Source organism: Acanthochromis polyacanthus, chromosome 19 (assembly GCF_021347895.1).
Source record: "Acanthochromis polyacanthus isolate Apoly-LR-REF ecotype Palm Island chromosome 19, KAUST_Apoly_ChrSc, whole genome shotgun sequence".
NCBI classification, from domain to species: domain Eukaryota; kingdom Metazoa; phylum Chordata; class Actinopteri; family Pomacentridae; genus Acanthochromis; species Acanthochromis polyacanthus.
The window spans coordinates 15,271,278-15,292,897 of NC_067131.1; the positions used below are offsets into that span (position 1 = coordinate 15,271,278).

The 21,620-nt window shown below is 40.7% G+C and overlaps 1 protein-coding gene across 2 annotated transcripts; it reads left to right on the plus strand.

Moving 5' to 3' along the window:
* Positions 1-1,141: 1,141 nt before the first annotated feature.
* rnf40 (ring finger protein 40) lies at positions 1,142-20,872 on the plus strand. 2 transcript variants are annotated; one of them, XM_022190890.2, is made up of 20 exons: positions 1,142-1,248; positions 1,726-1,874; positions 1,981-2,148; positions 3,083-3,392; positions 6,305-6,505; positions 7,443-7,564; positions 8,771-8,917; positions 11,113-11,187; positions 11,329-11,448; positions 11,577-11,756; positions 12,000-12,135; positions 12,497-12,618; positions 12,731-12,996; positions 13,311-13,428; positions 13,566-13,715; positions 17,987-18,199; positions 18,298-18,423; positions 19,176-19,316; positions 20,024-20,125; positions 20,424-20,872. In XM_022190890.2, the coding sequence occupies exons 2-20, from the start codon at positions 1,737-1,739 to the stop codon at positions 20,598-20,600; spliced, it is 3,012 nt and encodes a 1,003-aa protein (XP_022046582.1). In that variant the 5' UTR covers positions 1,142-1,248; positions 1,726-1,736; the 3' UTR covers positions 20,601-20,872. The 2 variants fall into 2 exon arrangements, with proteins under 2 accessions (XP_022046582.1, XP_022046583.1); XM_022190891.2 differs by having other exon boundaries at positions 17,990-18,199.
* Positions 20,873-21,620: the final 748 nt, after the last annotated feature.

Sequence of the window (21,620 nt, forward strand, 5' to 3'; positions counted from 1 at the left end):
GAAAAAAAGAAGTCAGAGATTTCACTTTTTCTGCATGATGACCATATTAGACCAGGTGCAGGTCCAATGATAATACATACTCTCTCTCTCTCTCTCTCTCTCTCTCTCTCTCTCTCTCTCTCTCTCTCTCTCTCTCTCTCTCTCTCTCTCTTTGTTTTTCACATATGGAATAAAGGTTTCACAAATCAGAAATGTGTTTCAAAGAGTCTTTAACCTTCATAGAACAATGTATGGCCAGTCATCATATATTGTTTTTTATTTGGACCAGGTCTAATGTGATCTATTTGAAAAATATACATATGCTGGTCAAAATTGGACTATATTGTACTACAGAGGCTAAAGAGCCTTTAAAATATGATTGAAACCCATTGAAACCATATGAAACATTTGTAAAGCTCCTGAAAAAATGGAGATTAAATACCACGGTATAAAATCTGGATCTGTTCTAATCATAGACTGTAGGTTCTAATATGGTCTACACATGCAAGAAAAGCAGTGCAATCTCATTTTCTACCTCAGTTTCCACTAATAGAATAAAACTTTCACAAATGAGAAATTGTGCTTTAAAAAATATTTAACCTCTGAAGGAGAATCTAGTTCAGATTTGACTTGTCTATATAAATTTGTTTTTTGTTTTTGGCTTGGTTGAACGTGGTCAACATGAAAAAAAGCAATACAATCTCCATTTCATTCCATTTTTGAGAATAAAATTAAAATTCTGAAATGCTGAAGTGGGTGTCAGGCAGCATTGTGTTTTTGATCTACAATTGAGAACACAGTTCAATATCAGTAAAATGTGGAAAAATAAACCAAATCAGTAGCTCAGTAGTTTGGTTTTCCTTAACTGTCCCCTTAACCATTGAATCAGAAACTAACTTCAGCAGGTACCGAGCTGTTACACTGTGTAGCAGTGCTGCCACCGTGAGGCCGGTATTGAAGTTGCAGCATGTTTTATGCTTTATTTTTTCAGGGTTTACACAGGGACACCACAAATAAGTCGAAGTGGCCACTTTTTAGGCAACATAACCTCAATTAAGCAGTTAAAATTGTGCTCAAAATGAAAACAAACAATCGTCTGAGTTAAAATACCAATCCTCCACAAAGCCACAATATGAACAGTAGGGGGCGATAACGCTGCGCTGTTTGCACTTCGACACTATAGAAAAAGACAACGAAGAAGAAGAACCTCGTCGCCGTTTCCTGTTGCTTCCCTGGATGCCTTGAGTTACATTTTCAATCCTTGTGAAGGTTTGTAACGTTAATAGTTCTCCGAAAACTGTATATACCTTTCTGTGCAAGTAAAGTTCATTTGCAGAATCTCTTACAACGTGTGTAGCGATGGTCAGTGAAAATAAAAGCTCAACATTTATCATTAAATACGCTAGACAAAGAGCGTCGTTGAGCTAACCCAGAGAATTACCGTTAGCATTAGCTTAGCTAGCGTTAGCAAGCCCGTAAAAGTCCGTTAATCTTTTCGGAAATGTAAAAATGAAACTGGTATTAGTATCCCACACACGATAAGAGGTCAAGTTTCTGTCTAGAAACACATATGAATAGTACAAGAGCCCTGTGATCCGTTTAACATAAGCGCTTTATATGTCAGGCTAATGTCCCTCCGAGCTGTCATCAAATGAATGAGTTTTCCATTTGCAAACCAACCAGCAGTTTCTTATTGACACCTTAATATCCACACAAAGATTTCATGCCATGTCTGATGTCCTGCAGGGGAAGGAAAGATGTCAGGTGCTGGGGGAGGAAAGCGCCCCTCAGGAGGGGACAGCCCCCCTGGGCCACCTGAGAAGAAGAGCAAAAAAGAGGAGAAGACCACCACCACACTTATTGAACCCATACGGATAGCTGGAGTCTCTTCTACGGTCAGTCAGTTGTTGTTGACATTTGCTGTATTTAATGTATTTGTTACTGAGTATTGCTGCCGAAAGAATCAGAATCTTTAATGTTGTTTGTGTTTGTTCTGTGCAGGAGGAAATGGACATGAAGGTGCTCCAGTTCAAGAACAAGAAGCTGTGTGAGCGCCTGGAGCAGAGGCAGGCGATGGAGGATGAGTTGCGAGAGAAGATTGAAAAGCTGGAGAAGAGACAAGCCACAGATGACACCACCCTGCTGATTGTCAATCGCTACTGGTCGCAGGTACTGCTGCAAATTTTAGCACATTGTCGTCCTATTTTTAGCTATAAGCTCTTTGAACCCACTGAACTCATCACACTGTCACGCTCCTGGAAACGGCATGACCATGGCTAGAATTACAGGAAATTTCCGGATACCACTGTCATGACCAGATATTCGGGTCCAGCCCTAATAGAGTAAAGTGATTTTTTTTTATGAATTGCCACAATGTAAAGTTTAGATTTGGCTTCTTGACTGAGCAACACCTCACAAAAGAGTAGTTTCAAGACCACTGGAAAGTCCAGCCATTCTCTATACACCGCTTTATCCTCACTAGGGTCGTGGGGGGCGCTGGAGCCTATCTCAGTTGACTCGGGCGAATGCAGGGGACATCCTGGACAGGTCGCCAGTCTGTCGCAGGGCTACATATACAGACAAACAATCACACTCACATTCACACCTACGGGCAATTTAGAATAATCAGTTAACCTCAGCATATTTTTGGACTGTGGGAGGAAGCCGGAGTGCCCGGAGAAAACCCACGCATGCACAGGGAGAACATGCAAACTCCATGCAGAAAGATCCCGGGAAAGCCGGCACGCAAACCAGTGATCTTCTTGCTGCAAGGTGAAAGTGCTAACCACTACTACACTGTGCAGCCCAGAAAGAAGAAATTATCTTTGTAATTAAGACCACAAGTAAACACAATAATCAGATTAATGTTACATTATTGCTTTAACAATGCCAGTGTTATCTGTGCCTTCACCTGATTGTAATTAGTTATACGTGTTTTTGTTTTCTTTGTGTGCAAGAAAATGTAGCTAATCAGCCCCATCAGTTTTCCCCCGTCTGTAGAAGTACAACAATTATGGTTGTGAAATGATCTGACAAATTGCAGCAGGATGAATGCTGTGCTTTGAGTAACACTTCTTCCAATCCTGCTGCCTCTGATTTGCAGCTGGAAGAGAATGTGCACGTTCTACGCAAACGTATTGAACCAGAAACTCCGGCAATACCTACCCCTGCCCCACCCTCGGCACCGCTGCCTGACCCCACACCAATGGAGGAAGACGGTGTTACTCTGGCTTCACCAACGTTCGCTGTGCCTCCACCCCCTCTACCAGACGCACAAAATGAGGGCGAACCACCGGAACAACAGCAGCAGGAGGAACGTCAGGAGGAGCGTCAGGACGAGCAGCAGCCCCCTCCTCCGGCAGGCTCTGAAGACTTAATGACACCCTCAGATCAAGCAGCAGATTCAAAAACAGGTTAGCAGCTTTTTTCTGACTAAGCTAATCTTCTGAAAGCCTCTGCATTTATTGCTCTAATCTGACTGTGGAGCCTACTCATTTATTCTTTGTAAAGAGGACTTAAATTTAAGAGTCCACATGGCTTCATCTCCTCATTAAGTTACAGCAGGAGTCTTATAAATCTTTCTGCTGTCGCTACTGTTGTTTACCCTTTTGGAAAAAGAAATTTTGCATCCAGGGTTCAGAGACATGACTGTCACATGCATCAATAAACATGTTATCAGGGCAAGAAGTTTTTAGCTTTGTGTCTCTGCTTAATGCTGCGATTAACCTATTTACAGAACCCAGCCATTCAAATGCCCTCACTCATCGCTCATGCTTTTAATGTAGACAGCATTAAATATAGAAAGCACAGTGCAAAAAAGTATGAACAAGAAAACTGTAAAAAGAAAAACGCAAGTGCAATATTTTCAGTGCAAATGGTCAAGAGCTACTCATACATTCTGAGACAGACAGTATATTAATACTGTCTGTCTGTCTATCTTAAAATGTGTGAGAAGATGGACAGTATTACATATACAAAGAATAGTGCCAAACAGGTATGTGCACAAATAGAACAATGCAATTAATCACTTTTGCCATATTTGTTGTGCAAAAAGACAAGTTGCGTAAAAGAACACAGTGGTGAAAGCAGGATTGTGCTTCAAGTTATTCAGTTTAATGCTATACAGAAGAGAGGTGCAAATTTTGGGCTGGAGAATGCTTTTAAATTCAATTAAAACAGCTACATGTTTATTCAAATATTTATTCTGATGACTTTAGCTTAAATGGTAAAAACAAAGACAGCTAATTATTTCAGCATCTTGGACATATTTGCGTATTCTCCTTGCAGAAAGGGTTGTAACATTTTAGTTTACGCGTGAGACTCCAATGCTAAACCTCAGTCTGTATTCAGAGAGTCCTTGTATGTTTTTGTGTTTTTAATGATAATTTTGTAAAATGTACTCTAGTAAGGCTTCAGTTAGTGGCTGCATAAACTGAAATAGTCTTTGAATTTTTCTTGTTTATTGTTTTATATACTGGGCAGACACATGCATTGTATTTTTTTTCTGAATAGAAATCAGAGTTAATGCATTTCATCATATCATAACATACAGTGGGGCAAAAAAGTATTTAGTCAGCCACCGATTGTGCAAGTTCTCCCACTTAAAATGACAGAGGTCTGCAATTTTCATCATAGGTCCACTTCACCTGTGAGAGACAGAATATGGGGGAAAAAGTCCAAAAACTCACATTATAGGATTTTTAAATAATTTATTTGTAAATTATGGTGGAAAATAAGTATTTGGTCACCTACAAACAAGCAAGATCTCTGGCTCTCACAGACCTGTAACTTCTTCTTTAAGAAGCTCTTCTGTCCTCCACTCGTTAGCTGTATTGATGGCACCTGTTTGAACTCGTTATCTGTATAACAGACACCTGTCCACAGCCTCAAACCATCAGACTCCAAACTCCACCATGACCAAGACCAAAGAGCTGTCAGAGGACACCAGGAACAAAACTGTAGACCTGCACCAGGCTGGGAAGAGTGAATCTACAATAGGCAAGCAGCTTGGTGTGAATAAATCAACTGTGGGAGCAATTATTAGAAAATAGAATAAAACCGCTGATAATCTCCCTCGGTCTGGGGCTCCACACAACATCTCCTCCCGTGGGTTCAAAATGATCATGAGAACGGTGAACAAAAATCCCAGAACTACACGGGGGGACCTGGTGAATGACCTGCAGAGAGCTGGGACCAAAGTAACAAAGGCTACCATCAGTAACACACTACACCGACATGGAATCAAATCCTGCAGTGCCAGATGTGTCCCCCTGCTTAAGCCAGTACATGTCCAGGCCTGTCTGAAGTTTGCCAAAGAGCATATGGATGATCCAGAAGAGGACTGGGAGAATGCCATGTGGTCAGATGAAACCAAAATAGACTTTTTTGGTATAAACTCAACTCGTCAAGTTTGGAGGAAGAAGAATGCTGAGTTGCATCCCAAGAACACCATACCTACTGTGAAGCATGGGGGTGGAAACATCATGGTTTGGGGCTGTTTTTCTGCAAAGGGGACAGGACGACTGATCCATGTTAAGGAAAGAATGAATGGGGCCATGTATTGTGAGATTTTGAGCCCCATTCATTCCATCAGTGAGAGCAATTTAAGCTGAAACATGGCTGGGTCTTCCAGCATGACAATGATCAACAAAGGAGTGGCTCCTTAAGAAGCATTTCAAAGTCCTGGAGTGGCCTAGCCAGTCTCCAGACCTCAGCCTCTTAGAAAATCTGTAGAGGGAGTTGAAAGTCTGTTACCTTGCTAAACCCCCAAAACATCACTGCTCTAGAGAAGATCTGCATGGAGGAATGAGCCAAAATACCAGGTAGTGTGTGCAAGACCTACAGTAAACATTTGACCTCTGTCATTGGCAACAAAGGTTATATTACAAAGTATTGAGTAGGACTTTTATTGACCAAATACTCATTTTCCACCATTATATACAAATAAATTCTTTAAAAAAAATCCTGCAATGTCATTTCCTGAATTTTTTTCACATTCTGTCTCACAGTTGAAGTGGACCTATGATTGAAATTACAGACCTCTGTCATCATTTTAAGTGGGAAAACTTGAACAATCGGTGGCTGACTAAATGCTTTTTTGCCCCACTGTACTTCTTTTGCACTAATTCTGTTTATGTATTTATATCTTTTTCAATTTTATTTGTATATAGTGTCTTTTTTTTTTTTTTTTTTTAAATCTTTTGTCTGTAGCTGGGAGCCACCGATCGAAATTTTGCTGTGTGAATACACAATGACAATAAAGATTTTTGATTCTTGATTGATTCCTTGACCAGTGCTGTATATAACCATCTCCATATCTGTGCAGATGCATCGCCGCCTCCCCCGCCCCTCAGTGAAAACGCCAAGGGTTTCTTGTCAGCGCTGGAGCAGAGCAGTGAGGAGGAACTCACCCTGCACCTCCAGGACCGCATGCAGTTCAGCAAAGAAGCCATCGCCTGCCTGGTTTGTGTCTTCGACAGGCTGCACAGTCGCATCAACGACATGTGCAAGGTGGCCCAGGCTGCAGGTAACTATGGAGACGTGCTTGTTTGTGACACTTTCATGGAGGTGAAGCTACTGGGCACATAGAAACACAAACAAGAAGGAGAAATGTCTGACTTGTTTTATGTTTTACCTTAACTCTCTGAACTTTAAGCAATTTCTGGGCATTGTTTGCTGCTGTCACGTTTTTACTCTCTCTGGATTCATTTTTCTCCGCAATATAAAATCCTGCACCTCCATGGAAACAGGACCACATGGCCAGAAGGAGAGGGCTTAAAATAGTATTTTGTGCCTTGTAGCAAATGTACAATGCCATAAGTCATACAGACAGAAAAAATAAAGTAGAATTTCTTTGATTTATGTGCTTTAAAAAAAAAAAAGAAAATCCTCTACAAGATTTGTCCAAGGGCCCGTAACTGTTGTGAACACTGGAGAAAATTCTTTATTGTACATACTGTAGATAATTTGCTATGTACATTTTCACTTACTTTTATCCATGACTTCTATCTTCTCTATGTAAACGCAGCCTGCACTGTGACTGCTGGTCGCTGCTGAATCATTAATGGCTTCTCAGTTGCGCTGTTGAAGGCAGAATTTTGTGGGGGGGGCAACATTTTAAATAAGACACAGAGCCAAGTCGTTTTGATCAAATATCTTGATTTTAAGCTTCGATTTTGTTAAGTTTTTGTTGAAATTTAAAGTCACAATTAGTTCAAGGACTGTTGGCAAGTTGAAAATCAGCAAATCTTTCTCTTTTTTTACACTTGCTGTGAGAAATTGTATTTTTTTTTTCCAGTAATTAAAAAACCTGACTTGTAATCTGCCAGCTGGTGAGGGTTTGAATACCAACTAATTGAATTTCATATTTCACTGCTGAGTTGTTGGTGGGCATACTGTAAATACAAGCAGGGTTTTTGATTCGTGTTAGCACCACTCTAATTTTTGCACCACTTTCTTGGTAGTGTGTGAGGACGATAGCCAGTCTGAAATCATCAGCGTGAACCACACTCTGCTGGAGGAGAACAGTCGACTGCGAGACCTCGCCACTCTGCTGCAGGGAAGACACCACAAGATGTCCATGGAGGTACGCTGTTTTTACACTGTCTGCTGGTGTTAGTGTTTATGCTTAAACACAGTGGCCCCTCGTCTATCGCAGGGGTTATGTTCCGGACCACTCTGCGAAGTAGTGACCATATTTATTTTATTTTTGCTATATATTTTAAAGCTTTATAAACCCTCACACACCACCACAGAGCAACACTATGGCCAGATGCTGAATGCTGCCACACACAGGAGACAGAGGAGATTGATGCTACGGTCACTGAGCCAATCAGAGCCCAGCGCTGTATGCTACGCATTTTATTTAGATTAAATATTCTCTTAATATGTTTTAATTATTTTTTAGGTATTTTTTTAGATTGTTTTCAATTTTTTAGGCTAGAAAGTGCTTTTCTATTATTAGAAAAATATTTACTATTATTCTGCACAGCAATTCCTTGCACTGCTGGCATTTTCTGCACTTAAGTTACATTTATTCCACAAGCCACTTTATGCTAATGTCCCTTATAGTGTAGTAATACTGTATTTATTCTTTTTTCATCTTCATTATTGTATGTATTGTGTATATATTGTTGTTGTAATTGTTTACTGTACATATGGTTAGTGCTCCTCTGAAAGATTTTTGCTGTTGTAATGCTGGAAATTTTGCCTGACATGGGGAGTAATATAGGAATGTCCTATTTTGCTGCAAAAATAATGCAGCGATCACAAAGCCAGTGCTATGACTGAACTGTAGTGCTGCAATGCACCATGGGAGTTTGGGGTGTTGGGGGTTTAAGTGTCATTATTGTGGCTTATGTTAGTGTTACAATGTTAGGAGTGTGTTTTTGTGGTTTAGTCAGCCTAGTTAGTTTAGTTACATGTTATGTTGTCAGGACTGTGAGTGTGAAAAATAGTGTTTGATGACTTCCTGCCACATTTTCAATGGTACTGATTTCTGTGTGCCAAAGTACAAGCATCTATCAGCTACAGAGTGCATTAAAGGCAAAGATCCTTTCTCCCGCAACATTTTTCAACACAGCTCACCACAATAATAACTATATAAAAATACCTATATATCACAAAATCCGTGATAGCAAATGCAATTTAAAAATCCGCGATACAGTGAGATTGCGAAAAATGAACCATGATATGGGCCACTGTATAGGTACAAGAGTGTGTGAGTGAGGACAACTGTGTACTGAGTTGCTTGTAGTGATGAAGCAGCTGTTATTGTCTCATTGTCTTGCAGTACAATGAGTTGGTGGACAAAGTGACCAGTGCAGAGACCAAAGTGTCCGAGATGGAGACGACGGTGGAGGACCTGCAGTGGGACATCGAGAAACTCCGCAACAGGGAACAAAAGCTCAACAAACACCTAGCAGAGGCCATGGAGCAGGTGTGTTTGTATAACAGCTCCTTGAGACTTTCTACAATGTGGGTGCTCGCTGTTTATTTTTCTGTCTAGAAGCGTAGGTTTAGTCTTTAGTTTTTCTCTTGTACATGACTTGACAGCGATAAGGCTTTAGGCATCAAAGCGTGTCAAGCCAGCTGCCCTTATTGATGCACATCCCATCTTTGATGTTTGCATAACGTGTAGCAGCTTCCTGAACATCAAGATAAGGATACCATAAGATGTGTGTACAGTGGCAGGAATTGCGTGACAGGATTACATGGTTTTCTGCCTTAATAGATCAAAAAAGTGATGTGATTTTCGTCTAATTCGCCAGTGTAGACAAACACTGTGTGCTGAAGCTAATATCAAACAAACAATTGCAGTATTTTGTGGTTTTGTTGAACACATTAATAAAACATTTACAGTACTGGTGAAAAAAGTACTTTGGAATTAAAGACTGATGAAATTCTTTGGAGTTTTGAACCACCCTTCCTCAGACAACTGCTTCAGCTCTGTAGTAATCTGAGCATGTTGAGTGTTACGGCTTTCTTTCGGTCATTTCACAGCATCTTTATTTTGTTAAGATCTGGGCTCTTAGTGCACACTACAAAAGGCATATTCTGCAGTAGATTTACTTAGATTTTTAAAGTAATTGTCATCCTGTCCACCCAGCACCCACTGAGCTTTTGTCTGTGGGTTAATTAGGGTCTAAAATCTTTGTGAGCCTTTCCAGCTTTCTGCACATCAACAATTCTTGCCTGTAAGTCCTCTGAGAGCTCTTTCTTGTGAGGCTCGGTTCACTTCAGCCGATGCTTCTTGTGAATAGCAAACTTTAAGTGTTTTTGTTGGTCAAAATGGCTCTTACCCACACGTCTTGTTTCGTTAATTGAGCTCCAGGTTGGTTAACTCCTGGTTCCAATTAGCTGTCGTTGACATCATTAGCCCGGGGCTTCACATATTCTTTCCAACCCACACTTGGGAGTGTTTGCATGATGTCTTCAGTATGGCCATACACAGCAGTGATTTGGTTTTTGTTAACCCTCTGAGCCCCAAGCATTTTCTGTGTATTATGTTTTTGCTGCTGTGGTCACATTTTCACACACTGTTGGCTCATATTTTACTGTAATATAAAGTCCTGCACATCTATGGAAGCAACACAACCATAGCTAGAAAGAGAGAGAATTCAGTTGTAGTGCCATAAATGCTACAATTATATAAATAGATAAATTACTAATACTGGAAATAATGGTGGCTTTATATTATATTGATAATTTGTGACTTGCATTTATAATTTGTTTCCAGATTTGTCTCCTATCTGCTCTGTGAAAACACAGTCTGCAGTTCAGTCAAATAGTTTCAGGGTTTTTATTGGTCACTGCAGTCAGTCACTGAGCAGTGTAAGGTTGCAATAAAATATTGTCATCGTACATGTTGTAACGTTATAAACTGTAACCTAAAATGTTTCTAAACTACAAAAACATTATTTAAAAGAGAAGCAAAAGATTCTAAACAGGAAAGAAAAGAAAACCCCAACACACCAAACATACGAGACATTTGATTGCACATTTTAAGGCACAGCAGTATTAAGCGTAGTTACAGCTCCAAGGTTAAAAAAAATGTGTGTGTGTGTATATATATATATATATATATATATATATATATATATATATAGTTGTCCTGAAATGTCTGCCTGAAGGCAACAGTTCAATTCAATGATTTGTTCAAAATGTTTTATTTTTAACAGAATCTGGTTGGAGTAAACTGTTTATTTTGGAGCAACATTCAAAGGATGTATTTAGAATGAAGTGATTTTGATAAAATATCTCGAATTTAAGCGTAGATTTGGTTCATTTTCCCAAATCCACGCTATGTGTGATTAGTTCAGGGACTTCCCCAAACTTGAAAATTTGATAATTCTTTCTGATTCTGATCAGTGGTGGAGTTTTGGAGAATATTTTTTAAAGCTAATATGCCTTTGAAACTTAATGGAAAGTTTTGGAATGTAAACAAGTAAAATTGTTTGCTTGTTTCTAATGATTAACATGAAGATCTGAGCATACGTTGTGGTAGATTTATACACAGCTGCAATAAATTCTAAAGGTTCACTGACTTCTTGCCACTGTGCCGTGAACTTTAGGTAGTTTTGTTGCCTTTTTTGTTGTACTTTTTGACACTTATTCTGTGTTTGCTGTCTGCAGCTAAAGTCTGGATACAGCAGCACTGGCAGCTCAGGTGGGCTACCTGGAGGCCAAATCACACTAAATATTCAGAAGGTGAGAAAAGGCAACATTTCTGAGCACAGAAAATCTCTTTTACATTAATTTTGTGTAAAATGCAATTATTTCTTTGCACGTGAGTCACTCTGACATCAGCTGTGCATATTTGTGTATATAAGAGATTGTCTTTGTTTTTAGTTTGAGAGTCTCAACGCAGAGTTGGAGCACAACCAGGAGCTGGCTAACAGCCGTATGGCAGAATTGGAGAAACTGCAGGTGGAGCTCCAGGAGGCTGTGAGGGAGAGCGAGAAGCTGAAGGTACAGATAATATAATAGAAGCATCTTCATCTATTTAGCTGTTTGTCATCATTCTGATTCCCTTTCTCTGACACCAGTCATAGTGTTCCTATAGTAATGTAATTATTATATACCTTCTAATTTTTCAGATGGACTTGCGCAATATTCCAGAGGAAGTTGTGAAGGAAACTTTAGAGTACAAATGTCTGCAGTCTCAATTCTCCCTGCTGTACAATGAGTCTCTTGGGGTCAAAACTCAGCTGGATGAGGCACGGGCTCTGCTGCTCACTGCGAAGAACGCCCATCTCCGACAGATTGAGCACATGGAGGTGACTCTTAGAGAATTTTGCTTGTGTATTTGTTCAAAGCTGTTCCGATAAAGAAAAACAAGCTGTATCAAAGCATAAGGCTCCTAACGTACTTGAAGTCAAGTGATGTAGTAGTGTTATGCTGCAGTTTTTTGTCTTTACAGTCAGTTTGTTGTTAGCTTAGCAACTTAGACTTGTGTGGATGTATTATTATGACTGCTTAGCAATTTTGTCAGCTTTGTTTTACTGTTTCCAACCATTCAGAGTGATGAGCTGTCTGTTCAGAAGAAGCTGCGAACTGACGTCATACAGCTGGAAGATACTCTGGCCCAGGTGCGCAAAGAATATGAGATGCTGCGCATTGAGTTCGAGCAGAACCTGGCAGCCAACGAGCAAGCAGGTACCTTTTCAAAACACTCAAGTCAAGTGGAAGAGGGAAAAATGCCAGTGTCCTGCTTAAGTGTACATCTGCCCATGATGCAATGCTGCGTTTGTGATGTTGTTTTTGTAAATTACATTAGCTTGAGGATGATTCTCTGGTACATATTGAGCAACTTACTGGTCTCCATTTTTATCTTTTGTTAGCAGTGCGGTAATAGTAACATTAGATTTTTTTGTATGATGATGTCACTTCTGTGCACCATGCAGCAGAACTCATCATTTACAGCTTCATATGCATTTGCATATTGGTGAATGACTCAAAACCAAACCACAAGCTGACTTTGTATTCAGCCTTTCATCCTTTGCCTCTTCTCGCTCAGGACCAATCAACAGGGAGATGCGACACTTAATCAGCAGCCTTCAAAACCACAATCTGCAGCTGAAAGGTGATGTGCAGCGCTACAAGAGGAAGTTGCGGGAAACGCAAATGGAGATTAATAAGGTAGATGACGCGACTCACTGACTAGTGGTGCTAATGTTTAGTTGAGAAGTGTTCAATGCAACTGTTGCTTGGTAATACTATTTCGTTAAAATCTGGTTTGTGTTATCGACAGTTGCGTTGTCAGAGCGGCGATACGGGGGTTCTGATTCTTGAGGAAACGACGAGTGACAGCATTGATGTAAAAAAGGAGGAAGATGAAGACCAAGAGGAAGAAGAGGAGAGGAGGAAGGAACTGGAGAGACAACGTGCCCGGGAAAGAGAGAGGGAGAGGGAGGCCGAGCGGGAACGAGAGAGGGAGCGTGAGAGAGAGAGGCAGCGCAGCGACGAACTGAAGAGGAAGGACTCGGACACACTGAAGATGCTCAGAGTCGAACTCAAGTACATCATCCTTCAATTTAACTTCACTTTCATTTCTTACAATAAAATATTTGACTACAATCACATGTTGACTGTAACATATTTTCCATCACTTAAACAAAATCGACAGTCCTGCAAAGTGCAGTGATAGATTAGAAACTACACACAGAAACCAGGATGGATTTCATAGTCATACTGTTCCATTATGTGTAGTTAGCAACTGTGCTGATCAGCATAGTGTTGATCTTATTTGCATGTAGTTACAAGTGCTAACCTAATTAAAATTGTGTGACTGCTTATTTATTGTTATCTGTTCATCTTTTCTAACTTACCAGAAAAGCCCAGGAGTCCCAGAAAGAGATGAAGCTCCTGTTGGATATGTATAAGTCGGCTCCAAAGGAGCAAAGAGACAAAGTGCAGCTCATGGCAGCCGAGCGCAAATCTAAAGCTGAGGTTTGATTTTGTCATTTCACTCTTTCAGTCACAAGTTTGCATATTTTTACACCCAATGAAACGGTCTTTCTTACAGGCCAGTAGCTAAACATTTAAACAGCAACTTTAATACCCAACCTCGATGTCAATCTGTCTAGGTGGATGAGTTGAGGATGCGAGTGCGAGAGCTGGAGGAGAGAGAGAGGAAGGAGAGCAAGAAGCTGGCCGATGAAGATGCTCTCAGGAAGATACGAGTGGCAGAGGAGACCATAGAGCATCTGCAGAAGAAACTCGCTGCCACTAAGCAGGTATCTGTGTAAAAGGATTTGCAACTACAAACTACTACTCACACCAGTAGTTTTTGTTTTGAATCATTGTCAAAGCGAAAAAATCTCAATCCAGGCGATTGCTCTGGCTTTGTTTCAGATGTATGCTGATCAGGCAAAACGCTATGACCACCTGCAAAATATTGTGTTGGTTCCCTTTATGCTGCTAAAACTTAGGACCTCTGGGGATGTCCTGTGGCACCGGGATGGTGACAGTGAATTCTGTGGGTTGCAGGGTGGGACCTACCTAGATCAGTCTTATCCTGGCACATCCCACAGATGCTCAATAAGATTTGGATCTGGGGAGTGTGGAGCCCGGGTGAACAGCTTAGCTCTGTCATGTTCCCCAGCCACCCCTGAGCAGTTTTTGCAGTGTGTTGCAATGCATTGTCCTGCTGAGGGTGGAAACTGGCATCGAGGACTGCTGTTGCCATGGGAGGTTGGGAGGTTTCTTGACCTGCAATGCTTAACGTCTGACATGCAGTATATGTCAAATATCCCCATGTATGTCAGGACTCAAGGTTTCTCAGCAGAACATTGCATTATAAGAAGATGATCGATACTATTCACTTCACCTGTCAGTGGTCATAATGTGGCTGATCGGTGTAATCTCCATGCATACTAATAAACCTGAAAAGGTGCATCACATGACCATTAACATGAAGACATGGTTGCTTAAGTTTTAGGATTGAGTTTTAGGAGTCTTAAAATGCTACAGCTGTACCAGAAGTTGTCTTCAAAGGAAAAGTTGTGTGAATGCAGAATGAGCGGAGTGGGAACTGGAAGGCAGGAGGATGAGCACCTTTACCTTTACTAGTACACTTCCTGCTCCAGCAGAAGCACAGACTGCCTCCTTATTATTGTTCTTTGACTCGTCAACAGTGTGTAACCTTCAAAAACATTTTTCCTTAGCTTTTATCCAAATCTTTTCAAGTACAGCCTGTACATGTATGCATAACTTTACCCCTGTTCGTAGCAATATATTAACATGCTCAACAAGAAAATAATATTCAACCCCTCTGATGTTCACAACATATTGGAATTAATTAGCAAGAAATGAGATTTGAACAGTCAGCCATATATAAATGTCATACTTAAGCTTTTGGGACTGCACCCAAGGTGAATATAAACAGCCAGCTGTGTTAAGAATGAAACTAGTGCAATGAGTATCACATTTGCCTAAAGAAGGTCTCCTAATCTTAGTTGACTAAAGAGGAATTGAAAGCCGACACTATGGCCCGGATGTGATCAGCTGTGTGGTAGTGCTAGCCTATCGGTAACGTTTTGAGCTGTCATCAGGTTGCTGTTTTGCAGCTACAACCTTTTTGAATAATTCCTTTTGTTTTTTGTTTTACTTCTAATTTCTGTCTGAAATATGACTCATTTATATACATACTGTATCCACAGGCACTTGAAAGCCATTATCATGGCATCAGCTTCAATGAAAATAAGTGACCCTGAATACAAAGTTGCTGTAAGCACAAAGTTACTGTTATCACATTTCAATTTTGACCTTTTATTTCATCAAGTTATATTTTAAAACCACACTTATTGGCTATTTAATGCCTGGCACAGAGCTTTTTAAAATAAAATTATTACAACTCTTGTAGTGAAATTGCTGGGGAATCAGATACGCTTTTAAAATGCTTAAAATCTTGTCAGGTACTTTGCAGACTTGCTTAAACAGCACTTTTGTTTATAGAGGGACTGTGAAATGATGGTACCGACAGCTGAAGGAGAAATCTATAAATCTGAAAATGAGGAAAGCATCTCTTTGGGTGAGCCAACCTGATAAATTCTGTGTGTGCGAACCACTTAGATCTGAGCTCACTCACTTGGCTCTGCCGTCTTGTAAATGTTGAAACATCTAGGAATGCTGAAATTTTATTTGTAAGAAAATTCAAGGAATAAGAGAGCAGATGCTCATGAGATGGAAAATATAAAACTTTTATTTGTCCTGGGTCAAATGCTGGTGAAATAATGTCATCGTAACTCTAAGACTTGAGTTGAAGGAACAGTGGATACACCCACATTAGATAATGTATTTGCTCTCTTTTTGTCGGATAATATTCATTCTGGTGTTGACCTTCAAACTATCAGTCTTAAAGCTTTATTAGTTAATATGAATCATATTGTCTTCAACCATGTCAAGGAGTCACACGCTTTACTCATTTAGTTAGGGCTGCAACAGATGTTGTGATCTGATAGTCTGTCGCTCCTCATGCTTGGGAGGTCTTGCAGAACACAATTAACAGAAGGTAAAACATAGTTTGGACTGACAATGATTGGTATGAAGTTATAGCACAACAAATAGACTGCATTGAAGTCAGATGTGTTTGATTTGTTCCCCACGATCACTGGCTGCCAGAATTTTCAGACTGCCAAAACTATTGGATAAACAAGCTACTTGTGAGTTCATCTGACTGTTGTTTACAGGCCCTAGGTGGTTCATAAATGGGCAGCTTGAACCCAAATGTACAAATGCTACACAGTCAATTTTTTAAAATGTGAGTAGCACAGAAAAAAAACAGGTCTGTTTGGATCATGAGGTCATAAGTAGTAGGGGAGGGAATCTTTGGTAATTCACAAGTCAAATATGATTATTGCTGACATGATTCAATTCTAAATAAATGTCTGAGTCAAAACAGTTGTTGATTATTAAAAAAATGGTAGAATGTAAAATTATGGCTCTTCCCCAGTGTGCTTTGTCCAACTGCTGTTCTTTGCTCACTGGGCTGCAAATGAAACATAACTCGCAGTTCAGCCAACTGCTCTTGATTTGTGTCATTGTCAGACAGAAAAGGCAGAGACAGACGTAAGAAAGATGTCAGAGTATGCAGATTTTTTTTTTCCCTCTTGTTACATAACCTATCAATTTATGTTAACTTAGTGCTCCACTGTATTGTTGTCAGTGTTCTGTCTCCAGTGGTGGAGAAAAGCCCTTTAGCAGCGCTGCTAATGCTGGGGTAAAGCCATCATTATCCCCTTGTTTGTTAGTGCTGGAGTTCAATGCTCTGCTCATATTAGTCTGTCTGTGATGAAGTAAAAAAAAAACAAATTACAAAGTACGTCATTGTTCTGAAACTCAAAGGGACTTGTTCAGCTTTTCATTTCTTTCTGTCAAATGTATAATGTTAAAATGATGGATGTTCATATTACATGTCACCAGACTTCCAAATAATAAAGTAAACTTAAATGAAAACAGTCCCTTTAAACCAAAAGGCTCAGATTTCAGATTGCTGTAAATGCTAGGTCTCTGACATTTATTCTACTTTTGCAAAGAGCTAATGTCAGCTTGTCACAGATGTATTTGTTTGGACCTCTGTTCCAGGCACAGCTCACAATCAATGGGTGCTGACGCTCAGCAGGCTTCCCAAAGTTGGCCAATCAAAAGACAGTGATCATTTAGTGAGAGTTTTAAAAAGAAGCAATAGCTAGCAATGAAGAGTGGCTGCGCTGAGGGGTGCCATAAAGAGCCAGTACAGGATAAATATGGATATTTTTTTTATATGAGCCTGAAGAGCTCATGTTGAGGTGTCCCTGAGCAAGACACCGAACCCCTAACTGCTCCTGACATGTTGTGGTTAGCAGCTTCTGCCATCAGTGTGTAAATGTTTGTGTGAATGTGATGTGTAATGTAAAGGGCTTTGGGTATCGTTTCAGGTGTAGTAAAGCGCTATATAAATATAGACCATTTACCATCCGTGAAGTGTGAGAATGAAGATAAATTATAAACTAGCATAACGAGTCAACTTTCAATCTAGAATTTGTCTGTGCAGTAATCAGAGCAGCATTTGTGTTGTGAGGTTATATGAGAGAGAGAGAGAGCATGCTTAGATTTAAGTTTTGCAGCAGCTGTGATTCGTCATACCAACTGATACATCATTGTTTTAACATTATTTTGGTTCAGATCGATGACTTGCATATGTTTTTCATTGTTGCTGTACATTTGTGGCTAAAAAAGACCATATGTTGTTTGCATATGGTGATTATTTGTGTTTTTATTTTCCTTTAGAAATAGTAAGGGAAATGTTGAGGGGGGGGAAAGGTGCTGGTGATTCTTCTTGCTAACTGTAAAGAATGAATTCTTTTCAGATGTGACTGCAGACTGACCATTGAAAGAATACAAGTTTACCATGAACATGTACATATTTTAGGTCTCATTGGTTTTGTAAACTGGAGTTCAGAAGCAGCATAACCCACTGTCAATGACTCTTCATCGTTTTTAATCGCTCACACGTGTGTCTTTTGAGGAGGAGGAAGCCCTGCTGAGTGAGATGGATGTAACAGGCCAGGCCTTTGAAGACATGCAGGAGCAGAACAGCCGACTGTTGCAGCAGTTGCGAGAGAAGGATGACGCCAACTTCAAGCTGATGAGTGAGCGAATCAAATCTAACCAGATCTACAAGCTGCTGAAAGAGGAGAAGGAGGAGCTGGCGGACCAAGTTCTTACTTTCAAAACCCAGGTGAGGTGTAAATCCTCCACCTGAAAACGCAGCACTGATGGTTTTCATTGAGTCGAGGCAGTGAAGCGGTAGGTCGTAATCGTTGCCATCTCTTTCAGGTCGATGCCCAGCTGCTGGTTGTGCAAAAACTGGAAGAAAAAGAAGGAGTCCTACAGAGCACACTGGCTGCTCTGGAAAAAGAGCTGGCCGTCAGAACACAAGCACTAGAACTCAACAAGAGGAAGGTGAGAATGGCCATCAATCATACTGTCAGCTCGTACATGTCAGGTTTGCAAATGACTGATGATTGTGCGCTGCCAGGTGTCTGTAGCTTTAAATATTAACAGTGAGCATAACTGATGTGTAGAAAGTCATAACTCTGGTGTGTTAAGGTGCTTGTGAAAAATTCTGATGTTCAGGATTTGTGGAATTCCTCCCAAAAGTTGTCGCATTAATGAGCTACATTGTTACCAAATTAAACCCAGCAGCAGATGCCCAGACTTTCAGTTTTTTTTTCTCGTAGTCTAGCGCTTGCTTGAGTTACCGTACATGTTTCTGGTAATTGCTAACATTGCTCATGTTCTGCAGATGTGTGGAGGAGTGCACTGAGACACACTTAATGAGGTCATCGTGTCACTTGCGTGAATGTATTGCTTGAATGCTCTCAACTTTTGACCCTTTTTTTTTTTTACATAAATAGTAACAGCCATAATAACAGAAACAATGTAACACACCCAACACACACAAAAGGGGCCACTTAACTGTAAGTGTCTTGACACTGTGAAGAGGGTCTAAAAACTTATGGTACACTGTGGAAAATACTGTCGTCAGAGGTGGAAAATACAGTAAATCTGCAGTAAATAGGATAAGTTAGAGCACACAGAATAGACTCATGATGTCGTGATAGCAGTGCCCACTGTACCACCAACACCGCCACATTACAGCCCAGGAATCTCATCGTTGAGGTTTCTTTTTATTGCTTCCTTTCCCGCTGCAGGCGGTGGAGGCTGCACAGCTGGCAGAGGACCTGAAGGTGCAGCTGGAGCACACGCAAGCCAAACTTAAGGAGATCCAGGTCTCTGTGGCTGAGAACCGCACGGCCCGGGAGAGGGAGAGCAGCAACCTGAAACGAGCACAGGTATGTTGTACTTCAGCGTTGGGGATATCGGTCCAGATCCGCTCGAGTAACCCCTAATTAGATGATCACAGAAGGTTTCTGTTCAATAAATTTGGGCCTCGTCCTCACTAATACATTTTTGTTTTGAAATACATCGCTTTGGCCACATTTATGCCAAATGTCCATGCTGCTCTGGTGTTCTCGGACCCCTGAAACCTGAAATGAAGGCTATTGGATGAGCTGCTGTTGTCTTATTCATTACAAACATCCACGGTTGCATCTTAGTCTGAATAATGACACCCACATTCACTTCAAGATTTGGTCTTATTCGTCTTTGCCTGTCATTTCCTGCTTTGTCACAGCCATGTCATGTTATTTTTATCCAGAAAACAGTGAAGATAGTAGCCTGTGCTGCTTTCATTAACAATTTAGTAGCAGTTCCAGATCATAATCCTCCAAGCCAAGAAATCTGTGGTCTCTTTGCCACTGCTGTACCTCCTGAGTAGAATTCTGACAACTCAGCGACCAACTCTCTGTTGCTTGGTGTTTGTGAATGATCATGCCTTTACAAGTTGTACTAGTATCCACAAAGATATTTTCTGAAATGGTGCTAAGCACTCATCTTGATTGAGGTCATTTTAGATTAAAATGCCACTTTAATATGAAATGTATTAGTGTGGATGTAGCTTCAGCTGCAGCTCTAACAGCTCTGTCCTCCCACCTTCTAGGAGGATCTGTCCAGGCTGAGACGGAAGCTGGAGAAACAGAAGAAGGTGGAGGTTTACTCTGATGCAGACGAGATCCTACAGGAGGAGATCAATCAGTACAAGGTGAGAATTAAATGTTATGAGCTGAGAGGTTTACTTTAAATGAGCTGTTAGTGTCAAGGGGGTTACAAAAATGCCCGCAGCTTCCAGGCACAGTCTGACGTTATTAACAGAAAAAGTGAGTTCAAAGTGAGCCCAAACATTCTCGGAAATATTACGGTCACTTTGTGCCACGGAGGCATGAGAAAATTTTGCTTGTTCCACCCTGAAGTGTGAGGTATGCTATTATGTAATGAACAGAGGTAATAACAGTGCCATTAAGTCACTATATGAGCCCTGACATGCTTTCATCTGTCTTCAGGCCAAGCTGCGTTGCCCCTGCTGCAACACACGTGACAAGGAGACGGTGCTGACCAAGTGTTTCCACGTTTTCTGCTACGAATGTCTGAAGATGCGCTACGACACCCGACAGAGGAAGTGCCCCAAGTGCAACTGTGCCTTTGGAGCCAACGACTTTCACCGCATCTACATCACCTAAGTCACTTAGCAACAGAGGAGCGAAAAGAGAAAATAGTAGGCAGAACCAAAGGAGAGAAAAGAATAGAGGAAAGACAGTGGAACTGAAGATTTATTCAAAGAGGCAGACATTTTGGGGACATCAGATGAGTATGTTTCCCCGTTTTGATCTCTTTGGAAAGACTTGTTTTACCACATCATTGCCATTTGGTGATTTATTTGGTGACCAAACAGATAGTGACACATCTGGCTGAGAGTGTTGTGCTGTAGTTAATAAACACAGTTGTTTGTGCACACGGTGATGTTCTTCCACATTGGGCTGCTCTGCACTGTTTTCCAGTCTTTGCTGTTCTTATCAATGTAAAAGATCCACTCTTTTAACAGTCTGGGCCCACTTTAGAAGTTTTTCAATGTATCGAAAAGCTGCAGAGAGATGTGGCTTACACAGCCTGGAGCGTTTCTCTGAATTGTTTTGTCCTGCTGGCTTTGGAAATCCCGTAAAGTCGTTGAAGCTGAAATTTAAACTTCAAAATTAAAAGAAGCCATCCTTTGCAGACTCGAGGGTTGCATGTTTAAAGCTAAATATGTTTCCAATATATGAAGTACGACAGCCAGAATTGTCTTACGTCTTTAGTTAGACTATAGTATTAACAATGCCTGAGAGACATCAGCGAGTTTGGCATCCAGTCAGCACATACAGGAGTGTTTGGATCACCTTGGGCAAGGTCCTCCGTGTGTGTTCGTCCTGTTGCCATGGTTCCTGTTGGAGAGTTTGACACAACATCTGCAGCTTATAGTGCCTCATTACTGATGAAATCACTCCAGTGGAAAGTCAGCTCATATGTGTGTCCTTAGTGGGCTGTGCTGCTCCAGGTCCTCTTAGGCTGCTTTCCTAAAGGTTAGCCGTGACAGTCGAGTACAAAAACATCTGTGTAACAACATGCTTCTAACCTAATTGAGCCAATGAAACCCTATTTTTCCTCTGATCTGATGATGTGAGCTATTTACTGGGAGGTTGGTTAGCGTCTGTTTGACGTTAGCT